Source organism: Oryza glaberrima, chromosome 11 (genome assembly GCF_000147395.1).
Source record: "Oryza glaberrima chromosome 11, OglaRS2, whole genome shotgun sequence".
NCBI classification, from domain to species: domain Eukaryota; kingdom Viridiplantae; phylum Streptophyta; class Magnoliopsida; order Poales; family Poaceae; genus Oryza; species Oryza glaberrima.
Genome location: NC_068336.1, coordinates 18,261,065 through 18,287,919, shown reverse-complemented (window position 1 = coordinate 18,287,919; position 26,855 = coordinate 18,261,065). Strand labels below are relative to the sequence as shown.

General features: G+C 42.2%; 2 protein-coding genes across 2 annotated transcripts; both read right to left on the bottom strand.

The window, feature by feature from the left end:
* Positions 1 to 2,653: 2,653 nt before the first annotated feature.
* LOC127754994 (nudix hydrolase 13, mitochondrial-like) lies at positions 2,654 to 5,462 on the bottom strand. The gene is made up of 6 exons (XM_052280613.1): positions 5,144 to 5,462; positions 4,866 to 5,005; positions 4,453 to 4,585; positions 4,153 to 4,236; positions 3,191 to 3,340; positions 2,654 to 3,066 (listed from the first exon to the last, which is right to left on the bottom strand). The coding sequence occupies exons 1-6, from the start codon at positions 5,183 to 5,185 to the stop codon at positions 2,875 to 2,877; spliced, it is 741 nt and encodes a 246-aa protein (XP_052136573.1). The 5' UTR covers positions 5,186 to 5,462; the 3' UTR covers positions 2,654 to 2,874.
* A 16,764-nt stretch (positions 5,463 to 22,226) lies between these two features.
* Positions 22,227 to 26,638, bottom strand: LOC127755345 (uncharacterized). The gene is made up of 3 exons (XM_052281002.1): positions 26,078 to 26,638; positions 23,947 to 24,411; positions 22,227 to 23,143 (listed from the first exon to the last, which is right to left on the bottom strand). Exons 1-3 carry the CDS (start codon positions 26,438 to 26,440, stop codon positions 22,634 to 22,636), a joined length of 1,338 nt encoding a protein of 445 aa, XP_052136962.1. The 5' UTR covers positions 26,441 to 26,638; the 3' UTR covers positions 22,227 to 22,633.
* Positions 26,639 to 26,855: the final 217 nt, after the last annotated feature.

The window sequence follows — 26,855 nt, the reverse complement described above, 5'->3', positions numbered from 1 at the left end:
ACCCGCCGTCTGCCACGTCAGCTTGCCGCCCACCTCTTGGGCGGCAGGGTCTATTTTTGTAATTTTTTTGGACGATAGATTATTTCTGTAAATATTTTTAAAAAAATCTAAAAATGAAAAAAAATCTAGAATTTTAGGTCCGATACAAACTGACGAATTTGCAGTCCCGGCCCGGCCCAGCCCAGCCCGCTCTTCGTTTCCTCTCTAGTTTGACGCTTTGACTTTAATAGTTGACACAGGGAGCGGAGGGGCAGCTTGGTCATTCCACGTGGGAAGAGCGTTACCTCCTCCCCCTCGCCTGGTCGACTATATCTCCAGCCCCCAAGGCCTGGTGCGCCTGGGGGACCTCGCCGATCTCGAGCCGGACAAGTCCGTGGTAGTTGTTGTCTCCGGCTGCTACCCGCTCGAGGACGCACCTATACTGTTCGATGATTTGTCTGCGAGGGAGACCTGGTGCGTGATCGGGATGCCGGAGCTTTGTATCCTCCGGGCGCGTGCCATCAGTCTTTTGCAGCGGCGGGAAGATCTCAGAGCTCTCGTCCGGGACATGGGACATGACTTGCTGGTCTGCGGGACGGAGTCAGGCAAGGTCGAGGGAGTTCTCGCGAGGGCACTGAAGCTTCCAGCAGGCATGGATGCACCGCCCGGGATCAGCCTCGATCTGGTGGGAGACGCTGACGAGGGACGGCGCTTCCTCCGCCGCGACATTGCCCGCGCGCGTCTCCAGCTCGCCGCGCTCGCGGGCCACACCGAGCGGCACATCCTGAGGCGGCTCGGGAGGGAGCTCGCACTGCGGGCGAGCACCGGAGTCGTGGCTCCGCAGGAGCTGTGGCCAGACATCCAGGAGCAGAGGCTTCGCCACGCGCCACCTGACTCCACATCTGATGCGGCGTTGTATGCAGAGGCTGCAGAGGAAGCTGCTTGGGCCGCTCCTGCGGGCACTCCTCCCGACAGCGATGCCTAGGCGACGCCGGTGACAGGACGGTGTCCGCCATCTCTGACTAAACTCCGGCCTTATAACCACTGCGAATTGAGTACATAAACATTGCGTTCCTTACTTACATTGAGCTGCTTACATCGTTACTCTAGTTAGAAACAGGTAGCCTTTTTTGGTTCAGGTGCACATGACCCAAATGGTGAACTTGTGGATTTGAGCAATTTTTTGTTCACCAAATAGGTCATGTGGTCCTGATATGTTTCCGATGATGATCGATCAGCGCTGAAGTTTGTTTTTTGTTCTTGCTATCCCTTTTTGAAAATGATTGAATATGTGCCTTGCCTGGCTTTTGAACTTTTGATAGATAATATGTTGATGCTCTTAGAGCTAGCCTTGAAGGAAGAGAAGCACTCGACATCGGAGTTGCATTTTGTGATGATATTGCTATACATATGATTTTTGTTTCTGATGTTCTAGTTTAGTTTCATCATTGCTACAGGAAGCACCAGACCTGTTTAGTTTCATCATTGCTACAGGTACTGATATTTTTGATATTGCTATATGGGTGTTGCTGAATCAGTCTTAAACTCAAAATAAGCTCTATATGGGGATTTTGTTGCTGAACAGTCATAAGGCATGATGGATAAACAATTTTTTCCTGCTTAGCAGCTTGTGGTACGGCTATCTCATAAGTCCTATCTTAGCTAGAGAGTTCCTCATTTAGCTGTTGCGTAGATTCTGCTGGTTGATTATAATTAGCTGTGCTTTGCAAGATACATGCGTATCAGCAGGTTTGAGCTGATCAGCTGAAACAAAAGGCCAGTTTCTTTATGCTCCAATTTGCTCCAGGATATCAACGGCACTAATATTTTTGCATGACATAATTCTCTCGTAAAGTTAAAGAAAGAGTTACATAGGATTTTGATTAGAACTGGCTTTGTTTTGACTAGATGACAATGAGTTTACTGTTCTGATTTCTAAACCATGATGAGTAGAAATTTTTTCCCACTGAAGTGCTTGCTATATCTTTACTGCAATGTGTGTTTGCATAACAGATGAGTTAATTATGGTTGTGAAACCTTATTGATTGTGCTCCATTGAGCTTCATCATGATGTGCTACGCGTGTTGCTGAATAAGTCGAAAAGTCGAAAGGAGCTGGGTTAGTGGGTTCTGTTAATAAGACATGATGTGCAGTCATTTTTTGCTGCTTAGCATCGTGTGGCAAATGATATCTTAACTAGAGAGCTTCACATTTCGCTGTTGCGTAGATTCTGGATAATTTAAGAATTCTGTAAAAATAAATCGTGGTATCCATAGGTTGTGAAGAAACTTTAATTAGCTATGCTTTGCAAGATACATGAAAAATATCAGTAGGTTCTTCACTGGAATTGGAACCAAGTTCATTGCAACTGCGAGTGATTTGATCTGTGTAGCTATCAAATGTTTCTTAAGCATGATATCTCTTTGTTGGTGACTTTGTTTACATGAACTATGCGTTTTTCCACATGTTAAATTCTGAATTAAGTTTCCATTTCCCTTTTCTCAAAAAAGAAAAAAACGGTTTCCATTTCCCTAAGGAACTCCTGTGAATCAATTCTGTTCTTGGAACACGGGAGATTTCTCAAACTTTTAATGAACATGTCGCAATGTTACAATTGCATCCAGTCCAGAAGATGGTTAGCTACTTTCTTCCCATTAGTTCTCAGCAGTAAGGATTAAGGAACAGTTATTAGATTGGACATCATTTTGATGATTGCAGAATTAACATCTTAAATTGTTGCATGACTGCAGGTCTGCAACCCTTTCTGCAGGTGAGAGAAAGCCTGAACCATCACCACTCAACATCTGAAACTTTGCCTCCTGGAAGTTCAGGTTCTCTGCCTCTCAGGGATCATCAGCATCATGAGCAGCAGCAGCAGCAGATCAGGAGCATTAATCAGCACAATGCCACAGCTCCTTCAGCCACCGGCGGCATCACCATGTACAGGCCGGCCGACGAGTCCAGCTCCGGCGACGGCGAGGCGCGGAGGTCATCGCCGGCGGTGAACAGGAGCTGCTCCTTGAGCTTGTCCAGCGCTTCTCGCATCCAGTCGTACCTGCAGAGGCCGTACGCCTCCTCAACCGGCACCTGAAATTCTTGCAACAAGAACATCATGTGAGCTTCTTGCTGCCATCATCTCATCAGGTGGTGATCTCTGAACATGATGAACTGAAACTGAAACTGGAAACTGTAGAATGGGATGTATGCTCACCCATCTCCTGCCATGGGTGGTCTGCTCAGGCCATGACTCCAGCAACTCTGTCACCTGGAGAGCAAACATGTAGCCCTTGCAGGCCCCTTGCAGGCCACAGCTGTTCTGCTTGCTCTTGCTCTTGAAGATCCATTCTCCCAGTGGTGTCCCCTGAATTAATTTCAGCACAACTTTGTCAGCTGATTGGTTACTCTGTTCTATGCTACTCCTGAATCTTTTACATATCTGAATGATGTGCTTGAAACTTTGACATGTAAAAAAAAGTTCAGGAAAAGCTCATTGCAATTTCTCTGTCTCTGACACTGTTGGAAAGCTCATATTTTCAACACATGGAAATCATTTATATTCAGTGTTTATTCAGATTAGAATAGCTGATTAGTAGTAGACTGGTAGTTATGCAGCAGTGACTTTTCGGCCACCTAACAAAAACAAACAGATTATTGGTGTATTTGTTGGTACTGTTACTACTAGAAACAACAAAAGAAAAAGACAGAGTACGAACATAGTACTAGTAGTTGTACTCATAACACATTGCTTTGGAGATACTAATTCATTTCTCTAATAATTTTTTTTTCTAATTTCTCTTGTTCCTAGTTGTTAAAAGAACTATCACTTGTGAACAACAGGTATTGTTCTTAGCTGTACTTTTCTGAATTTTTTTCGCTGGTAGCCACTTATATAACATTGACCATTCTATCAATCACAATTCACAATCAAAAGGGACATCCATGAGTGTGACTGCTCATCCTGCTAAATCTATCCAAGAGGAAAAAACTGCACACATTAAACAAAAGAGCATAAATCCAAACATGTTCCATATCATGCATATATTATTTTAATCCCTTGAGCACACACCCCCACCAACTAATTAATCAACTCGACCTCCAGAAAAGGCCTGATTAATTAACAACTAATTTGCAATTATTTAAACATAAATGACACATCAGAGAGGGGTCACCTACACTTAGAACGCCCTTGACGCCTGCTTCCTCGAAGGCCTCTCTGCAGGCAGCTTCGCCGATGCTCTCGTCGTCCTCCCATCCACCCTGCATATCCAGATGGACGCCACATGAGCATGCTACCACCAAGCAAGCAAGAAAAGTTTTTTTTCTTTTTTTTTTGTGGGCATGGCAGTTTCTTGGAACTTAAAAGGCAAATTATTCAGATTCTTTTTTGGATGCATGATTGGGCTTGTGCTTTTGCATATGATGATCATCATATTGTTGTTGTTGTTGTTGCTGTTGCTAATTGGGGTCTCTCACCTTTGGGAAGATGAGATCGCTTCGCTTCGGCGTCGAGATCATGAGCACTTGCAGCCTTTCCAGCACATGATCATCATCTTGAAGGGAGCTGCTGCTGTTTTCTCCATCCTCCTTGATCATGTAAGGGATGCATCTGTTAAAAGGAAAAAGGAAGATCTAGCTATCAGCTAGTATCTTTTTTTTTTAATAATGCAATTGTTCTCTAAGCTTATCTAAATCATGTCATTAATTGTTCATTTACTTCAGCACGCATCTCTTTCTTGACATTCTAAACATCTTAATTAGCATGTGATTTCATGTGACTACATGAAAGTGCTGGAGAGAAGAGAGAACTAAGCTATATATAGTTTGCAGTTGTCATCTCCTAGAAATGTGCAGAAGTTATGCATGAGCTTAGCTACTCAAGTACATACCCAGAGACAAGGCGATAGCATCCTTCATAACGCTGCCGGAGGCGTCCCTGTCTCGCACAAGCCATGTTCATCGCCGGTGGCGACGATGGCGCCATCTTTTCCTTGCTCGAGAAGAACAATTTCCTTATCTGAACAATGACCTATATATATACAAATTCAGGTTAAACTTAGCTTAATTGGTAGAACCAATCTACAAGCTTCATGAGCTATAGTTGATTAACTGAAGATCTCTATATATAGCAGAGAGAGATCAGATAGAGAGATTTTTGTAAGGTTACCTCAAGTGGACAAATCCAAGAACAACTCCAACTCTTCTTCATAAGACCAAGCTGAGGCAATTGGTCTCCTCCCTGATGCCACAAGCTTCTCCCAGCTGCATGCCACTGGCCTGAAGAATCTCTCCCTTTGCATCAAGTTCACTGGCTCTAAAAATGCAATTGAAAGGGCTTTAGATTTGGAGAGATATGGTTTGTGATAAGCTGGGAACCCAATGCTCTTAGAATCTAATCCTCCTATCTGTTTATAGCTAGCTAGTTAGCTATCAAGCTAAGGTTGCTTTGAATTTGATGCAATAATGAGATTATATACACAAGGTACCCAGAGATGGGCTTCTTGCTTCTTGTTGCTCTTGGAGCTATTTATAAGGAGAGGATGGACATTTTTTTCAAGGTTAATTTGCATTGAAATCCCTAACTTTTTGGTAATTACCTAATGCATCCCTGTCTTTCCTTTAGTTTTTCTTCAGCTGGTCAATGGGTTGCTTGTATTTTTTCTTTTTGTGTCAACCAAACCATCTTTACTAGGAGACCGCCAATATGGACGCAAAGGGGGTTTGCTTTGGCAATTGCCTGGAGTTTACAAACTCCTGTAGTTAAAAGACAAATTTGTTTTTCATTTGTACCTTCAAAAAGTTAGTTCTTTATGTTATCTCTAGGGAGAATTTGTTTGTATGATGGGCAGCCATTTCAGCTAGTGTGCGCTAGTGCTCGTGCAAATTGTAAGGTGTATAGTACATAGGTTTGACAGAATATATCATATTCTTCTGATGATGCGGATTCCTATATATAATAATTAATATTGAGGGGACAGTAGTAGTGGTAGAACTCCCTCCCTCCTAAAATATAGGGTGTGTTTAATTCACGCTAAACTTAGAAATTTGGTTGAAATTGGAATGATGTGATGGAAAAGTTGGAAGTTTGTGTGTGTAGGAACGTTTTGATGTGATGGAAAAGTTGGAAGTTTGAAGAAAAACTTTGAATCTAAACTAGGCCGTAATGGATTTTGATCGGATGTGACACATTCTAGCACTACGAATTTAGACAGAACACATGTCCAGATTTGTATGTGTCACATCTAGCTAAAATTCCTCATATTTTAGCACGAATGGACTAGATCACATCACAATTTGGGGAAAAAGCTTTGTAGGAGTCGTCACACACCAGTTAGCTAGGGACAACTTAAAAGTATATATTAAATCATGCGGCGTGACACAAGAGATGCAAGTCATGGAAGAGTCATTCTATAAGAAAACATTCAAGGATGTCCACTATTTTTCCTGCGCAAACTTTTCCTATTGAAGCATCTTTAGGGTTTGGTGCTCTTAGTAAATAGAGAGTTATCTCTAAGCTTTTATTTATTTATTTTTAACGGCTGGGAAATAACTCCATACCTTCCTCCAGATCGACCTCCACATCCCATGCAATTTTCACCAAGCTTCCTAGAAGGTTCATACATGTTCCTGTTATGAGCTTTTCCCTTTTACAGTTTTCGCTATTACAGAACTGCTTAAACATAGCACCTCATTAGTGCAGGTTATGGAAAACCCAAGACTGATAGGAGTTCATTTCCCACCCAAGCACCCCGCCTGTGCCCTCATCAGTGCACGCAATCGACACCGATGAGGGGATCATCAGTGTCAGTTTATACCACAAACCAATGACACTGATGATCTCCTTATCTATATTAGGGTTTTTAATAAATCGGAGAAAAAAGACTAAGTTGAAATGAGCTAACCAAACAGTGGAAAAAACGTTTTTAAGTCCTATGTCTCTCTGGCCCCTCCCTTAGTCCATAAATCTCTCATGTTCTTTGTCTCTCCCTTTCTCTATCTCCCTACACTTGATCCTTCTACCACACCACCACCCGGCCACCACCCTTGACGAGCTTTATCACACCCCGCTGCTGACGAATGGACGCCCCATCCCTAGGAAGGCTAGATTGGCCTCAGCCCCCAATGACTTTAGCCTCTCAATTCTCCCAACAAAGCTGGCCTTTCCCTCGCCGCAACCGGGTGGCTAACTCTCCCTCTTTTGTGTTGTGCGCAAGTTTTTCCTTCTTCACATGCTCCCTCTCCTACTTCTCTGTACAGTGGAGGTGCAGCCAGATCTGATGGTCCTCAAGCTTCATCCAGCTAGATCTAGCAAACAGAGCTTGGGGCTGCCGGGAGTGGCAGCCCTTGTGTGAGGAGGCAGCGGTGGGCCCATGCGGGAGGAGTAGTGGTGTGCCCGTGTGAGAGGAGAGGCGACAGTTTGAATCGAGCTGAGAGGACTTCTTTTGAAAAAATAGCATGCAAACTCAACAGTATAGATTCAGCAACCGACACTAATATCACATCCTTATGAGGAATGAGGATGTTTTCGTAGCAGTACTTTAAGAAGTTTATCAAGTCATATATCATAATTTCAAGTGTTAATTATGGGCCTGCTCGTAATACTAGAATGTGTCCCATCCTATTAAGATTCTTTACATTTTGGGACATAAGAATCACTTCATCTTTTCTTTTCTCACTAGTAGTACTCCCTCCTCCTCGTTGTCTCTCTTTCTCGTTTTCTCTCAGTATTAATGAATAGTATAATACTAGTGTTTTAACCTCACTTGCCTAATCTCTCTTTGATTAGCTAAACTATACTGATCTTTTATGGACGGAGGAAGTAACCTTAATTGATCCCTCCATTACATGTTCTTAATATTCTTAATAGTAATAACACCATGCATTTAAACCCTTTCATTGAAAAACTGCCTTACATAATTCATCACAGGAGATACATGTCGTGGTTGTCGATTCTGATCAATTGCAACTCGAGCGGTAGATAGGTACTGTCTTTGGTCATAATTGTTTGACATTTAGAATAAGATTCGGTTGAACAAACTTTGACTATCAATTTAATACTAAAATAGATTTGTAAAATATAATAAATCTATAATATTATGATAAAACTTTTCAATTCCAGATCTACACATACTTATATTATTTCAAACTAAGCATTTGAGGAATTATTGATGATCGAAGTTTAAAGTTTTTGACAAGCATCTTATTCAAAGTGTCAAATGTTTATGGTCGGATGGAGTAATTAATTAACTAATCCTATCGTGTAACAATTCTATAAATGGATATATATTTGAACATGTTCACATTAGCTCTTATTCGATTCAACATGTGTACAGAAAAAGCACATTTTCCTACATATCAGTCGTTGTAAAGATGTTGCAATCATCATATATCACTAAAACAAACACCCCAATCTCCTCACCTTATTTTCATTTTTATGTCATTGTCGCACTGCTTTTGTTGTATCTGAGTGAATCAATTTCTATTCATGTTGTTATTCCATATATGGTAGATTTATTATCTTTTTAGAAAAAGTCACTTCGAAAAATGAACACAACCAAATGCAAAATTGCGACTTTAGGAGGGATGGATAATTGATAACCTAACTTCTTCTTCCTCCTTTTTTTCAAAGTGTGCATGAACACTAGCTAGCTAGTGTGGGAAATCCTATCTGTGCTGGTTTCAAATACGAAATAGGTGCTGCTTCTTAATTTGATCCCATCCAATTGACTTTGGTGTCACTACCAGAAAAAACTATTTTCGCATGCGACCAAAACGCATTTTCGCAGATGGCCAAATACTCCGCTTGCAGCACAAGGCCATATGTCTGTCTGCAAAAGTTGATTTTCGCAGGCGGACCTTAAGAGGACCTCCTGCAAAAAGAACTTTGTGTGCAAAAAAAAAAAGAAAAAGTAATATGTTATTCACAGCATGCAAATTCACATTGAAACGCACATCCGTGGTGGAAGTTCTCAAAAAAGAAATTGTGGAGGTTCATGTTCAAAATTACATTCAAATCCACATCCATATTTTTCACAGCAAGTTGAAAGTTCTCAACAGGAAAAAAGAAACATCAGTTGGATGCCGTAGTGATGGTCATTGTCGCAGGGAGGATGCCGCGGTTGCCGTTGAGGAGCTGATCTGGAAACCGGCTTTCTCCACGATGATGATGAGAAAGACAACCACAAGCAGTGCAGGGAGGGTGTGCCCTCACCTCGCCGTCGCCGGATCCACCGCCCCTGCGCATCGCCGTCGCCGGATCTGCCGCCCCCGTGCGTCGCCATCTTCGGATCCCACCGCCCCCACCACCAAACTCCGCGCAACGGCCGTGGAGCGCTGCCGCTGCTCCCTTCCCCACCACCGCCGGCCCCGCCGCCCTCATCGCCGAACTGAGGAAGTGAGGAGAGGTGAGGGAGAGGAGGTGGGAGGAGCTATGACTTAGAAATATCTGACGTTTCAGTCTCCTTTGACGTCTATTTAAATGACATAACCAATTTTCGCATGCGAATGGCTTACGAGAACGCCTCTTAAACCGTCCACTTGCGAAATGGATTTTCCTAGGCGGCCGGCCATTAGAGCTCTCTCCACATAACTACGTAGGCGAACAATCATATTCAAAAATAAGGTTCGCCTGGAAAACTTATGTGTTCTGCTGTACCTCCTCCGTTTCACAATGTAAGTCATTCTAGCATTTTCCACATTCACATTAATGTTAATGAATCTAGATAGATATATATGTCTAGATTCATTAACATCGGTATGAACGTGGAAAATGCTAGAATGACTTACATTGTGAAACGGAGGGAGTAGAAATTTATTTTTTTAGTAGTATGTGTAAGAAACATTTTACATATGCTGGTTTTATAAATAAGCTGACATACATGAGACCATTAATTACGCTTGTGGTGTTTTGCACTAGTGGGAAAGATGGAGACATTGCTGAGTAGGAGTTTTTGGCCTACTGCAAATTAGCAACTGCTGTCCAAAACGGCAGTTTTTTTTGACGGTTTCCTGCATTATGCATCATCGTTATCATCCATATATTCCATACTGATCATCAATCAACAATCAATTAGCTTGCAGTAATCATCATCTCTAGCTATCTAGCTAGCCACCCAGATCGTCTTCCTCTTGTTCAATGTGTGCTTTGACTGCATGAGAAGATGACCAGCCATGGCGATGTCACACCGATCATAGGATAGACTTGGCGAGAAATTTCGTGCGTTTAGACCGGTTCAACGACATCTCCTGACTCCTGAACCACACCTTTCTCTCTCCTTTGGCTCTATATATATGTTGCAGTGGAAAAAGACAGTAGGTTGAACTTTTGCCTTTTGGTAAAAATATAATTCATGAGGGCTTCCTCTCTCCAACTGGTCAAGCAAAAGAGAGTTGGAACAGTCATCATCCATCAATTTGTGTGGGTGTTATTATTATTTTTTCGATTACACCAAAGATGCTCATTTACACATACAAGTTACTCACGAACACCGCGCTCACATGCCCACACGGTTACACCCACTAACTCACATCCCTTCTTTCTGTAAAGTTAAGGCCAAAAGCTCAAACCTCGTGCTTCCACGTTATCATCAAATTGTGAACCGTTGGATGAATGCATTAGATCGTTTCTCAGATGTTGGATGGAATACAGCAGAGAGCCCAACCTATTAGTTAGTGGGTGAGTCTCTTCGCCTCCTCAGTGCCAAATGTAGCCCACATGAATACATTGGCTCATCTCCACACACATATAAACGTATCTAGCTCGTCAATCCGTATAAAAGAGCTTTATGGCTGAACGCCCCTTCAGTTGACATGTGCTACCTAAATTATCTACAAATTTTACATAGGGCTGCTAAAAAGAATTTCTCCAAGAAAGCTATTTGTTTTTTCTGTTTCTTCTTGAGATTGTACCTCCTATCTAACAAATTGATATTAACCAAGTCCCGCAGCAATGCGTGGGGCATCCTCTAGTTGTAAATAGATGAAGACCAACGATCAATCCTTATTAGACTCGCTAAATTTTCATTATATTGAAAGCAGACCCATAGTACACTTACTCCCTCCATACTCGTAAAGGAAGTCGTTTTAGACAGCGATACGGTCTCCAAAACACAACTTTGACTTCTTGTTTCTATAAAATTATTTATTAAAAAGTGATATATGTATACTTTTATGAAAGTATTTTCAAAACAAATTTGTTCATATAATTTTTACATTTTCAAACTGAACAACTCGAGAGTTATTCATGATTTATATTCCCAAGGTTTGACTTAAACATTGTCCTAAACGATTTCCTTTACGAGTACGGAGGGAGTACATATGTGTAATATTTGTGGGTAAGTGTACTATTTGTGGTTAATTAACACCACACGTTTGGTGTTTCCCCCACTGTGGGAGTGATTTTGGGATAGAAACATACTCAAATCTATCATATATGGATTTTTTTTAGGGAAAAGGATTTCGTTAATCATGACATGGTCCAACCAAAAATAGTAGACACATGCGAGCCATATTTACTCATGCATTCTTGACTAATTTTATTTCGATCTTTATGAATCTTCTGAACTATAAAATCCCTTCCTCTGAGCAGGAGCTCCTTCATCACCTAGCTGGTCACAAAACCAAGTCTAGATCCATCCATTTTGTCATCTATTAATATCTGAGTTTTAGAGAGGCATTCAAACTATTGTATCATCACCGGGAGGATTATCGCCCATTGAAGTGCCAATTTGACCCATCATTGTAGGTCATAAGTTCAACTTTTACAGCATATCAAAGAAGACCTCCAACGATCTACAAGCGGCACATATAGCTATTGCCTCATCACTATCCCGAAGGGCCATGCCGATGTCTCATATAGCTCACTCCGTTTTTCCGTTTTACCTATCTTTGTAGGATCGAATCACAACAACTAAGCAAATCAAAGGGGGTGAATGGTTGGTATACCCAAAAACTGAAACTTTTAGCGGAAATAAAAGTTACCCTCAAATTCGACGGATTGCGGTCTGACTGAAATAGATGCGCCGGTCTGACCGCCTGGAACACGTCGGTCTGACCGATGTAGATCGATCGGTCGAACCGCCGAAATCGCCTGCAGCTCCCTATTGCCACCGCCGGTCTGACCGCCGTGTGCCCGCCGGTCTGACCGCCGATGCGCCGCCGGTTAGAACGCCGAAACCCGGTGAAACACAAATCGAAGAAATCTTAAAGTGGATGATGACTTTATTGATTCTCTCTGTGTTTACAAAGTGCGCCGCCAACAGCACTCCTTACAAAAATTTCGACTAAACTTGAAACCCTAACTCAACTATCAACTCAATTGCTCTCAAAAGCGATATCGGAAAGCCTCACGCTCCCTCTCTATTTATACCCAAGGTAAGTAGCCTAAAGCCACGAACCAAACTCATACTAGAAGTCCTAATCATCCTAGGAAACCCTCTAGTACAAGAAACAAACTTTATATAACTAATCATACCAAATTTGGACTCCTTCCAAATTCGACTCTGCATCCCATACGCACACAATACCTCCATCGTATGCCGTATGGAATCTTCACCAACCACGTGTATTGAACTCTAGCCTTAGTATCCCATGATCTCTAACCACCACGGACGTCGTCTTATCCCCAAGCCGACTCCCGGTCCATCACCGCAAATACTCTCCCGACATCTCGAGTCACCTACACATAGAACAAACAAAGAAACCATATTCCGAGACCAAGCTATCCCCAACTTGACTCATTAGTAGCAAACGACAGTATTACATACGCATAGTATCCATCTAGAAGCCATAATCATGAAACAATCACGGATATCCAAACAAACAACCCGAAATCGAAACCGACACAGTGTCGGCCGGTCAGACCGCAGACTGCGCCGGTCTGACCGCGTGATACATGCCGGTCTGACCGGCAACACCTGCTCGGTCTGACCGGTTCAACAAACAGCAGTACCTGTAGATCACCTGTGAAATCCAATCATCTCCAAAACCACTTCGCAAATAAATTCCAAATAACAAAACCAATAATCTCCAATGCCAATTGTTCATCACAGAATAATAATCAAATACACATTTGATTTTACAATCTTTACTTATGTACAAATTAAGTTACATGTATGTGCCGGACACCAGCTAAGAATTTGCACCATGGGGTTTTGTTGTCTTAAGTACTGTTTTGGCTAATCTCTGTCATTGTCTAAGTGTCCGTTTGTGGTCGCTGGAATTTGTGTTAAACCTTTTTTAAGGGTGTGAGTCGAAGTGCTCGTGTAAAAGACTTTTAGGCTGTGTACATCCTTTGGGTGTAGAGGACGGTTTAATTTATTAGCTAAAAAATTAATTTGTGAGCCATTAATTGATCATGATTGATGCACTTAATTATCATGCTTCTTAGTTTCTTTACTAAGAAAACATATTTTTATTATAGCAGTACTTTGTCCATGCTTAATTTTGAGTAAATTTATTTTCAGAAAATCTACCATACAGTATCCCGTAGACACGGGATAAGTGGATAACGTTTTACTCTTATCCGTTCCCATTCTTTTTTTTTTCGATCTTCCAGATCCTTCGTTATCCTCCTCTTCCGCCTCTCCTTCTTCGCCCCTCCTTTTCCTCTCCGCCTCTTCTCCGCAAAAGAGCTTCTATGCAGGCATGGCGATAGTAGAGCAGCCCCGAAAAATGAATCTAGAGTACTATGCCTCCTCACTGCTAGATCTAGGGCGAGTGCACGTCGGCATCAACGGCGCGTGGGCAACACCAATCTCATGGCCTCCTCCGTCATGCTTTTGAGGCATGGTGGCACCCACTGGATCTAGCTCCCATGGCGGCCGGGGGCAACTTGGAAGAAGCGAGGTCATCGCGAACTAGAAGGATGAGGCCCAACGTGTGCTCCTCGGCCTCCTCCTTCCACGTGCGTTGTCGATGGTGATGAAGGGGCAACGTGATGGTGAGCCGTCATGCTCCTCGCCCGAGTGTGTGCAGGTATGTCTACAATGTATCATCGGTAGCCGGTACTCATAGGTATCATGCCTGATACCTGTGGTATCGCGGCTGATACCTAGGTATCAAACTTGATACCCCTATCATGCCTGGTACCTGTGAATATCATGACCGATACCTAGATATCAGACCTGGTACCCGTAGGTATAAGGCCTGGTACCTGGGTATCATGGTTAGGTATCAGACCTAGTACCCGTAGGTATTAGGCCTGGTACCTGGGTATCATGGTTGGTACTTACACGTATCAAACCTGGTACTTATGTATCAGGGCTAGGGCTAGTACCTGCAAATATCAAGTATTAACGCTCCCTCTCCTCTTTTACCTTCCCCTCGGCTCAACCCTTATTACTTGCTGTTGTGACCAGTATCGCTGCCTACGACACTGCGGGCACTACCTCAAGGCATGGGGGTGCGAGCACGTGGAAGTTGGGGGGGCGGTGACGCTAGACTTATGGGGAGAAAGCTGATGCGCTAGCCTCTATAAAGTATCCCGTTCAGACGGTATCCCGTTCTCTAGCAGCCCTCTTTATTTTTCGCGCTTGGAGGATTAATGAATTTACAGCCCAATATCCATGCATGCCTCGTACGTGCTATTAATATCACCAAATGCATGCTCTTGTCATCCACCTCGATCGGCAGCTTGCGTCACACAAGCATGATGAATTGATGACTGCCATGCCTGTTTGATTAAAGTTAATTAAGCACCGTTTGATCACTTAATTATAACATCAACTTATGGGACATTATATATATACATGAGCTAGTCGAACTACTCCCTCGGTTGAACGATTTGAACAAAATTAAGATCAAATAAGTAGAATTTTATCTATCAATAACTTTTAAAGACAATAGAATGTGATGTATAGATTAATCTTAAAAGTCTTAAAAGACGCTAGAATTATGAAGAAAGCAGAGGTAGTGACTAGTGACAACCATAGATGCTGACCTAGCTAATTATGTGCTGTGCTAATTAATAAGTAGCGAGTCTCATCTTTTCAATTATACTTATACTTATCAGCTAAAATTTAAACTTTTAACTTTAAATTTAGAGTTAATTTTGAGGTTTTTTCACCGAAGTTTATTTTTCAGCCTTTGCTTTTAGATTACTAAGAGCACGTATATAAAAGTTTTATTTATAAAATATTTTTCGTTTGTAAATATACCATTTGTTATATTTCATTTATAACAACCAGTTAATTGGCTAGCCCTACTGAACCCCAAAAGGTACAATTAATCAGTCCAACCTGGTCTGATATTAATTGCTTGATGGTCTTGTATTAGTACCATTCTTGGAGGGGGCAAAAGACAAATAAAAACACAAATTCGTCGACGTGTTTATCCTTAATTAATTTATAGACCCTCTGACAAGATGGTCCCCACAAAGCAACGTGTCCGTTGTAAAGTGGAGTACTAGCAGGTAGCCTTATGAATTGGACAGTGTAAATTCAATTGGGCAAATTGCAAAGTCCTTAGCTACAAGACAAAAATGTGGTGGCAAATGCTTTTCGTGCACGTGTGGAAAGGATGGCACGTGCGAACCCGTTTTCTACATGCATTGCATTGATCACGCCCGGTATATACTTAGTTGTGTGTTATGACTCATGCCAAAAAAAGTTTTAATAATTATGAAGTACTTAAATATGATGGCATGATGAATAGCTTAGCTTATTTTAGCAATAGATTGTATATTATCGTTGATGAGGAAAACATATAAAAGGAAAAAAAATGTAGTCATGCGCCCATGTGTAATTTTGTATCCTTCAACATGTTTGAAAATATAAGAAATATAAAAAGTACTAGGGATTTAATTGGAAAATTCGGAAGAGACAAGTCATTCAACATTATAAAAAATATAAGAAATTGTCAAGGTCATTTTATTGAAGACAATTGTTAATTTAGTTCTTGAACCTGCAAGCTCTCTCTTTTAGAGTATTGATTGTTACTGTTGGCTTGCACGCTCATATGTATACATACTAATCTTGATTGGAAACATTATAAATACGTGACATTTAACTATTTGCCACTTTTAATATATAACATTTAACTATTTTATCACTCATATAGTCTATAGTCTATAACATGTGGGACCTTATGTGTCTATGAGATATGGGTCTAATTAATGACAGATTTTTAATTGTCACATTCAATAGTGCTAAATACTTAACTATCTCTATAAAAATATATACTGCTCTCTTTATACCCCTCTATCATCAGGAGCAATACATATCAATCACTGGCCATCGATACGGCCTTCAAATGTAAATTTTGATCAATTCAAGTTTCAAAAGTTTTAAAGCACGTCAAAATTAGGACAAGTATCTGAGGGAGTACGAGACTACAAACTAAGACATTTTTTTAAGCCAACTTGATTTAGTAAAGCTACAGTTAAAATTATTGGAGCAAGATAAACCTCAAGATTTGGTAACTTTTGACTAACCTCATGTTTGCAAGGTCAACATTGACCAGGGTAAATCATCCTATACATGCACAACAATCGACATAGCCGATACTTTTTGAAAGAGAAAAAGGTGAACAAAATCCTCGTTCCTACATAACAAACCATTTGAACCAAACTTTCGATCCCTCGTGTTTCTAGACATTACGTAAGTTCAAACTACTAACATCATCAAGCTACGGCACCCACTACTACAAATAATTTTCCTGTACAAACACCTCAATAGATTGTAAACGGAATATAAGTATCCGCGTCTGAAAAATCATCTCCCTGTTTCCATGTACGACTCCTTAACATATCCGCACGTGAAAATCTATTTTTATGTACGACTCCTTAACATATCCGCACGTGAAAATCTATTTTTATAGATGGCCCTCATAGGGAGTTGTATAAAAAAAAGACTATTTTTTCAGGCGGACCTCTTAAATGGATGCACGAAAGTATATATTTTCGCAGGAAGGACTCTAGATGGTTCATTCAAAAGTTCGAGTTACCTCCTCATTCCATCTTTAACACTTGAATTTTTTTCAACTCATCGCCTCTCTCTCCTTATGTCATCCTTATCTCCTCTCCTCTCCTCTCCTCATACTCCTCTCTCTCTCTCTTTCACTCCCGGCCGGGAGAGTGGTGGCGGCCGGTGTTCGCGTGGTGAAGGCGACGAGGGACGACGGCAGCAGAGGCCGGCGGGAGCACAACGAAGGTGGCGAGGGCCGGGGCGTGTGGCGATGGCCGTCCCCCGCCCGGATCCGGCGGTGGCAGCGGGAGGAGCACGACCTCGGCGGCGGCAATGACGGTTGTTGACAGGAGGAGCCTAGTAGTGGCAGAGGCGGGAGTAGCTCGGCGGCGGCAGCAGCATGACGAGCCCGGTGATGGTGGCGGACGGCAGCGGCAGCAGCCGACGTGCTCGATTTTTGTGATTTTTTTTCGGATTTTTGTTTTCACGTGTAGAAAGATTGGTTTTTCGCAGACTCTTCAGGCAGACGGGCCAAAAGTCCACACGTGAAAACCACTTTTAGCCTGTCAGAAAAAAAAAATTCTACTAGTGACTATTCGTTTAGTGATAGTCATTAACATATAAACTGGCTGTATGAACAGTAATACAAAATATACGTATGACTGTTGTGCATATCGCTACATCAAAACCATAACCATAGTATAAGATAGGAAGATATATATCCTCGCGTGCGAAGTTTTGTTAGGGTATCTTTATATACTCCCTTAGTCCCGCAATATAACGGATTATCCCATTTTAGCACAGATTAAGGTTGTGACCAAAAGACCCATTTACCCCTCAAAAGGTACTAATGCACCGAAAAACAGACCAAAAGACTGCAGTAATCAAAGTAGGAGTACTAGGCTGTGTTTAGATCCAAACTTTGGATCCAAACTTCTAACTTTTTCCATCACATCAACCTGTCATACACACACAACTTTTCAGTCACATCGTACCAATTTCAACCAAAACTTTCAACTTTAGAAGGAACTAAACACAGCCCTACTGTAATGTAAATGTCAGACACATCTCCACAGCTCCAGCAATGTCAGACATATCTCAAGCGTGGGATTTAATTGCCTCCACTATCAGGCAATTCTTTTCCCTTTTTTTCTCTGTATAGGATAGACTATAGGCCTTGTGGTACATGATAAAGCTGTGACTGCTGCTTCTCGAGAACTCAAAATCCGCTATACTGCGGGACAAACCGAACGGGGAGAAATCCGCTATATTGCGGGGCGGAGGGAGTATGAGCGAAGTCGAGATGACCATTGGATGGCAAGACGACAAGAATCAACAGGTGGCATATGCATGTGCTGCTTCCTATTCACGCTGCTGGTCTACGCACGTGCTCCTTGGGGAGAGCGACGGCGTCTACGTGTACACGCATGCACTCGTGCGCAACAGCACAAGCGATAGCGCCATTAACTTTCAGTAGCTAGGGAGTACGTTTTCTCCGCACGAAGGCGTCTTATACAGTCCCAGTACGTAGGGGGTACGTCGACATGTGATCAGTCCGGCAGAAGTGCAGAACATAAAAGTTCACAGTAGTAATTATAAGTTTGGAGAAAAAACGTGCTGATCAGGAACCGCACGTCATTAACTCATACGTGGTTCGTTATAAAATAAATACTAAAAGTCATGCTTATATAATATACTAATATCTGTGAGTTGCAATGGGATTTGAAAGAAAATATGGGCGGACGGTTTCATGTGGTTTAGTTTTTCTCTGTTCGGTTTTTCTAGTAGATTCTATTAGGTTGATTTTTCCTTGTAAAAACACTGGTTTTTCTAGTAGGGTATTTTGGATGGGACACTTTTTTTTTTTAATGTAATGGTAGGTTGATTCTGGTAGGTTGATTTTTTTTTTTAATATCTGTGAAAGCACGACAGCTCTGTTTTTAATGTAATGGAGATATGCACGAGGTATCGAATTGTTTTCTTCAAAAAAGTTCAACATTTTTTACATGGGAAATGTTTTATATCTTTGATCACTGCCATTAGACACACAACCGACCCATTTTGTTGATGAAAGAAAAAAATACTCCCTATGTAAAACTTTTTTTTTAAAAAAAAAAGAACAAATAGCACCAAAACACGATGTTTATATAGGGATTACCAATCCCTGTAGGTTCATGGTGTTGGAGGAAATTTTCCTACCCATTCAACCATGAACGGACAACGCGAACAACCGAACACACACCAAAGACTAGTAATAATCGGAGGCTGTCAGACATACAAATAAAGCCATTATACCAATACCTCAAAACAACTAAACACACCACAGCCTTCTAGACACCACCAGCGAGAAAGGTTGAAGAGGGAGAGGTCGAAAGAGAAAAAGAACCTACGGATAGATCCATTGCCATCCAAAAAGTACCACTCCAATTGCTTGAAGGCAGAATATGCAAAAACGAGACCTCCTATAAGCGACACCTACAGGGAGGACACGACACCATACGCAATGTTGTTGCCCATCTAGAGATTTGGACTTAGTGTTCACCCGGAGGATCCCACCAAGAGAGAGAAAGGCGTCTAGAAAACACCCTTAAGAGGGAACACGACACTTGAAAGTGTTGTCATTGTCGACCTAGCAATCTGCCGAGGTAGGCTTCCACTTGAAGCCTACTTGCCCATTGCAGTGCTGATCAATCACCCCTAAAAAATTACAAAACCAAGCTTGCCACTAGTGTGAAGACTACTACATGAATGCCCTTCATCGGCCAACTTTCTCTGTCGTACGGTTTAACCGCTAGCTACCTCCCTGTCGGTCGCTACATATGCCATCAAAGCCATAGCTCGCACGGGCGGATCCAGGAACAAAAAATTGAGGGGGAGGGCTCAGTTACACAGTTTCTTCAATCTCTGGCCATTTAGTGACCTTTAGTTTATCATTCATGGTGAAAAAATCGAAGGGTGCTCCGGGGGGTATCCATGAGTCTTGTGGGTGTAGGGGGGATCCACCCCTGCTCGCACATGCCCTAGGTTCGATAGCCGTTATCATCACCCCACCCCCCCCCACACACACACATCGTCTACCGTCATTGGCTGCCATGCATGAGCAAAGGGGGTGAGTTGCCATTCGCAGACAACTCGGTCAGCGCCGCAGCCGCTACCTCCCATCCTCGCAGTGTCGCATCCACCATCCCATCACTGGTGGCAGCACGGGAGGGGTTTGTGTGTGTGTGTCACACCTTGGCCACCACACTTGGTTGGCATCCCAGTCGCTCCCACCCCTATCTACAGCTGCCACCACCAAGCATGAGAGGAGAGAGAAGTAGTCACCTTATCTGCCCCACCCAGTTAGTGCCATAAGCTCTCCTTCATACCCATCATTGCTAGAGACTACAACACCGTGTCCATTGTCATCACCAAGAGCCACCTCAAGGAAGCTGAATCCAAGCTAGAAGGCACCAAATCTAACCTTGACATCATCAGATTTAACAACCCCCACCGCCACCCTCCACCACCACATGCCACTCTATCTTGTTCTGGCCCGACTCTCCACCGCCCACCGTTCACTGGTCTGACCTTGCCAAATCCAACCATGGATGGCCCATATTTGGGTGGTGCAACCTCTAACTTCCCAATTGTGTCGTTGCCCCCAACCGATGCAACATCCTCAAGGGAGAAAGAGCACCCGCCCTCCTTCCGGCGTCATCATTTGAACCACCCGACTTACCGCCATGGGCCGCTAGGGCGGCGATGAAGCAGAGGAGAGGAGGGATGGGGCTGGCGGCGATGCTCGCTTCACCCGTCTAGGGCTAGGATCGACATGGGCATGCCAAATATTAGCTTCCTCTTTTAAACTTTATCACAAAATAAGTTGATTTCTACCCTCTTACTTGCCTTCAATCCATAAATCGAGATGTTTTATCCATTCAATATACTCTTACTACTGATCACCAGTACTACTTTTCTATTAATGAAGGACACTTTGCTATTTTCTCCTCTCCATGAAAGTTTTGTTGTTGAATCGTCTTGCACACTATGAAACTAACTTCATTTGTCTCCTGCAATTTGTTATTCCATCCGTTTAGAAATATAAGATATTGTAGGTTATCTCATAGAGTTTAAGGTTAAGATGACATAACTTTAATTACTGTAGGAAATTACTTGATTGGAAAAGACCACGGACAGAGCTAGCATGTACATTAGGGTCAGCCAACCCTAACGAAATCCCTAAATTAAAACATTGTTTCGATTCATGGTTCATCGTGCTATGCAATAGAGTTGACCATGCCCAGTGATACAACTATCCACGAGCAATAAATTTAGTGGCTATAGGAAATCGTGGAAGTATTGAGTACACGTACTCTAAAATCCCTCATATTTATGGACAAATGAGAAGTCCAAAATCCTTTGTATTTGTGGATCGAGAAAGTGGAAGTTACCATTTGTTAAGATTATTTGGACCCACGAGGAACTGAACTATTTTGTCTGAAAATTGTATTCCTCGAAAATTAAATTATATGCGGCTTTAAAAAATGCATGCTGACTGCGTTCAACGGTGTACCCATCTCAACACTGGCCGTACGAGAGAGACCACACACACACACACAATACACAGTCGATATCAAATATCCCAAGACAAGTGACAAGCTGACAAAACAACATAGGAGACGAGACAAAGAAATTCAGGTTTCAGAGTCAAAGCAGAGAAGGTTCCTCACTTCCTCCGGCCTTGAAAAACTCTGCTGCTGCTGCTCACGCGTTTTCTCAGCTCGTCAATCGAGCAGAACCAGATTGACCAACCTGGACGACGACGAATTCAATCCATCCATCGATTGGTGTTCTTCTTCTTGTCCTTGTATGTCCTGGTCAAGTCTCTGCAACGATCATCATCCCAGGTTTCAGTTTCTGACCGAATGAACGGCAGAGGGCTGGACCATCTCTGAAAGAAACTCTCGAGGAAAAATTTCAGAGAAAGATTCAGAGAACGGCAGCCGATCGCCTACTGAATCCCCAGGTATCAGAAATCAGATCAGTGTTGTGTTTGGAATTATGCCAAACTGTCAAATATTAGGAGCAAGTTTGGACAAAACAACATTGTTCAGGAATTGACATCAGTGGCTGGTTCGGATGAACCTTCCAGTTCATCATACTGAAGAAGAAAGGAGCAAAGTAGCAGTTGTAGCAGTAACAGGTCTGCACTTTGCACTGAGATATATATATGTAAGGCCAAGTTTAATTCCAAATTATTTCTTTAAACTTCCAACTTTTTCATCACATCAAAACTTTCCTACACACACAAACTTCCAACTTTTCCATCACATCGTTCCAATTTCAACCAAACTTCCAATTTTAGCGTGAACTAAACACACCCTTAAAATAAGTTACCATATAAGTAAGTATATATTGATACATCTTTATAGGCGACATAAATACCATACATGATCCATAAACAGAAGGTTCCAATTACGACCTAACTTAATCCTGGGGTTACTTCATGTAAGAAGTGATTAACAAAGCAGATGATGGACAAACACCGTAGGAGCCCACCTCTTGCTGCCACAGACACCACAAGTAGTATCAGGTGCCCAATACTATAGCATATTGCATAAACCCTAAACCCTAAACCTATTTACATGGCAGCCATGGGAGAGTCAATCATTAAGCAGAAGTAGGCCATTACTCATTAAGCCTAGCTTCTGATGGTCCTGTCACATTGCCAAAATGATACCGATCATATGCTTCTTAACACCCCTCTTGTGTCATCAAGTTCCAGGGCAATTACCTCTCCAGTGCCCAAGCTTGCCGCAGTTGTAGCAAGGAGAGTTAAGTGGGCTAGAAGCCGGCTTAGGGCAGTTCCTGGACCAGTGCCCGTCTTCACCACATCGGTAGCAGGGGTTCGACCGAGGAGTGAAGGGGCTCCCGCTACCATGAGGTGGTGGCATAATGGGCGATTTTGCTGGTGTTTTCGCTTCAGTCGTAGCATTTGACAGGTGCTGCGTACTCGGCGATTCCCCAGCAACTATACCATCTCTTAGTGTAGGCTCAGCAGTTGGCAAGAAGCCACTGCATACAACATCATTGTTGACGATGTCAAATGGCCACTCATCGTATTCAGGTTGATCAGGATTGATTGATCCGTTGTCATTGTTCGCCTCCACTTTAACTGGACTGTAGTTCCCACGGTTATCCTCCAATGGAACGCTGTTTCCAGCTTGTGGTGATTCTTCAACAAAAGCATTGACCGGCACTTGGTAAGGGCATGCACCTTGTCCCTGAGAAGAAAAAAAAGGACCAAATAGTGTATTTAGGACAAGGAATTCATCGATACAGAATTTAGTAAAATTGGTACAATTAAATGTAAGATAGTAAGATTCAACCATCTCTTCAACATGCCAAAATTGGTACAATTAAAGGACATGGCATGGTACAAGTTACTGAATGGTTCAATTCAACATGCCAAAATTGGTACAATTAAATGACATTGCGAGGTACAAGGTATTGAATAGTTCAATTGTCTTCTGTGCTCACAAAACCTTAATTAGCAGAGGATTGTAAGAGAAATTTAGTGTTTAAAATAGGAATTAAGTTTCATGTTCTAGCAATCAGCAGAAAAATCTTGAACTGTAGGATATTATGAGTAAAATTTGCATTGGAATATATATTGCTTCTGTTTGCAGTATATGTTACATCAAAATCTCATCTCTACCATATAAAAGGACCTTGTGGTGGTGAAGGAGGCGAGATAGATCATAGATCATCTGTGCAAGTAGCCTTTAATAAGGCTATTCGTAGATTGATGTATAGTTGAAAATTATATGTTTTAAAACTATTCAACTTTGGAACTTATGATACACTTATTTAAAATCCATTCCAATACTGTAAGCTTTTCCCAAGATTTCATAGGTTGTTTTTTTTCTAGGGCTAGTAAAAGCTACAACTGACAGAATAAACAATATGCTAATAAGACCTAAAATATGTTGCATAATACAACAGAATGGCTGAACATAATTGATCATCATGCACAAAATTATTTAAAGAGAAACCAGTCAAAGAACAGTGTTAACAAAAGCATTACCTTCTGTATACAACACACATAGTACTTTTGCCCTTTTATTGTCTCCACTTTGCATTTTCCAGCCCTACAATGGCAGATTGGTTGTTTATCACTTGATCTAGAACCACGGGGATTAGCGTTAACTGGAGTTGTAGCACCAGATCGATGATTGTTTGGACTGTTGGACACATGAAGGTTTCCTGGAGCATTAAAAACTTGGAGATTGTTTGGTGTAGGAGTTGTAGAACCAGCTAAATGATTGCTAGGACTGTTGGACACATGAGGGTTTCTTGGACCATTAAAAACTTGGAGATTGTTCGGTGTAGGAGTTGTAGAACCAGCTAAATGATTGCTAGGACTGTTGAACACAACAGGACTGCATGGGCTGCTAAAAACATGAGGATTTGGTTTAGGATGACTCATATAAGCAGGCTGTGGATTTGGACAAATATCAGCTTCTCCACACCAAACAGAATATTTGCATTTCTGAAACAAGTAAAACTATTATTAGCTTTACATATACAAATCCGGTTTTGTTTACACATAAAGAATGCACAGATCAAGTCAGCAGAGGTTAAAGCAAAAGAAGGAAATCAAACAAGAGCATCTTTGAATAAGGGCTGGTTTGTGATTGTTATTATGTGTCAGCTCCACTTATTTTTTGAACTTGCTGCGGAAAGGAAGTTGTTAAAGATTAGCACCTTATGATTCTACTACCCTATTGATTAAAACTTATGCCAGTTACCTTTCCTCATGTACTCTCGCATGCTTGAGAAAATATACACATGCATTCAGAAAATCCAACATATAACTTCAATTGCAGAACATGTATATTCAATTTCTAATTGCATCCTGCTACAGAAATGGAGGATGTTCTATTGTGGAACGTGGAGCTCATGGCCATGAGACAAATTGAGCTATCAAATTTGGATGCTACAATAACATTAGGCACTTCAATGCAAAAATTGCAGACTTACGAAAACACAGAAAGGAAACATGGTTGCATAAAAATAAATTCTTCTATTCATACCCCTTGAGAACTTTATCTAAATGTACCCAATTAAAAAAATATATTTCAAGAGAAAATGGTAACAGGTGCGCTGCAAAATAGTGTGTTCAAAGGCCACCAGCAAAGCATCAATTACAAATGTCACTAGCAGAAGTGCATAACAGATGCACGAGGAATTAGACGAATTAACTAGTGTGAGGTCAACACTGCTGCATAAATTACGATAACATGAACATAAATACTGGAAATCGCCTGTCATTTCTAAACAATAGCAAAAGGCACTAAATGGACATGCCTCATGCATTTACAGACAGATAAATCTGGATGGCTACAAACAAAATATTTGCTAGTATAGTAACTACAAACCAAAATCTAAAAGTACTAAGTACTCACTATAATCTAAGTACATGACAGGTGTACATAGTTCCTCTGAATTCCCATCTCAATTTGATAGTTCTTAAAAAAAATAGAAATCGGTTTTCAGGTTATTGGCAAAATTTGGCCGTCAGTAGCAGACCATAATTGGCAGAATACCTCATTCAATGTCACATGAGACTGAGAGCTACGGCTTGCTGCCAAAACAAGCCCAACAATCACCATCCATCTCACCATACCAAATCAGCCCTCCCTCAATCACTCAAAGCATAAACCCCACAGGACAATAGAAGCCAAGAAACAACCCTAGAAAGGTAAAACAAAATTCTCTACATTTGATCTTATCAACCAAAATTTTCTCAACAAAGCTGAACCATCAACCGCATTAACATCCCTAGAAAAGGAAACACTAGAAAAAATTTCAAGGAAGTTCCCTACATTTGATCTTTTTGTAAACCAAAAAATTAAATTTTCTGAACAAAGCAAAACCATCAACCGCATTCCATCCCTAGAAAGGGAACACTAGAAAAAAAAATTCAAGGAAACTCCCCTACATTTTGATTTTTTTTGTCAACCAAATTTTTTTTTCTGAACATGAAGCTAAAAACAAAAGCAAAACCCTTTGCATCAAATTAAAGTGCATTTCATCTCCAGCAAGCCCACCCAAGCACACAAGAAAAGATCGTCGTTTTCTCTTCTTTTCCTCACACGGAGTGAAAATTTGGGGGGGTAAAGAAACGATGTTGGGTGAGGGGGAGAGAGGCTCACCGGAGTCGCCGGGCAGACGTAGGCCCACCGCCCGAGCTCCCTCTCCTCCACATCGCAGCCGCCGCGGCCGCAGATGCACGGCCTCTCGAGGAAAGCCGGGGGCTGAGACGGCGGTGGGGGAGGTGCGGAAGCGCGGCGCTGGGCCTCGTAGTGGCTCCGCTCCGTCTCCTCCGCGGCGCGGAAGAGGAAGTCGTCCTCGTCCTCGTCCTCGACCTCGTCGTCATCCAGCTCACCGCCGTCGCCGGCGGCGAAGTCGAGGTGGCGCCTCACGGCGGCGTGGGGGGGCCTGGGGGTGGCGGGAGCGGGAGCGCGGCAGGACGCGACGCTCTCCGCGTAGGTGGAGGTGGCGGCGCTGCTGCTCATCGCTCGCTCGCTCCGGCGACCGGCGGCGCCTCACATGTCGCGGCTCTGTCGCCGGCGGCGCCGCCCCCCTCTCTCTCTCTCTTTCGTTGTTTTTCTCTTCTTTTTTAGTTTTTTTTTCTTAAAATCTGTTTTCTCTTAGTATTCGTTTCTCTCACTAGCTTTTGCTGTTGGTTTGGCTTTGGAGATGAGGAGAGAAGAATCCCGGAAATTCGCGTTCTTGTTCACCTTGCACAAATTGAAAAGAGGCTCTGCAATTTCTCGGAGGAAATTTTTTTTTTCTTTGGCTTTAGTGCTGTGCCAGTGCCATTGCATTGTCACATCATTAGAGCCGTTGGCTGCATGCGCAGATTGCACTTCCTCAGTTTCATTTCAAGTGTATTTGTGGTTTTCTTACGTGGCTGTGTTTAGTTTCTGA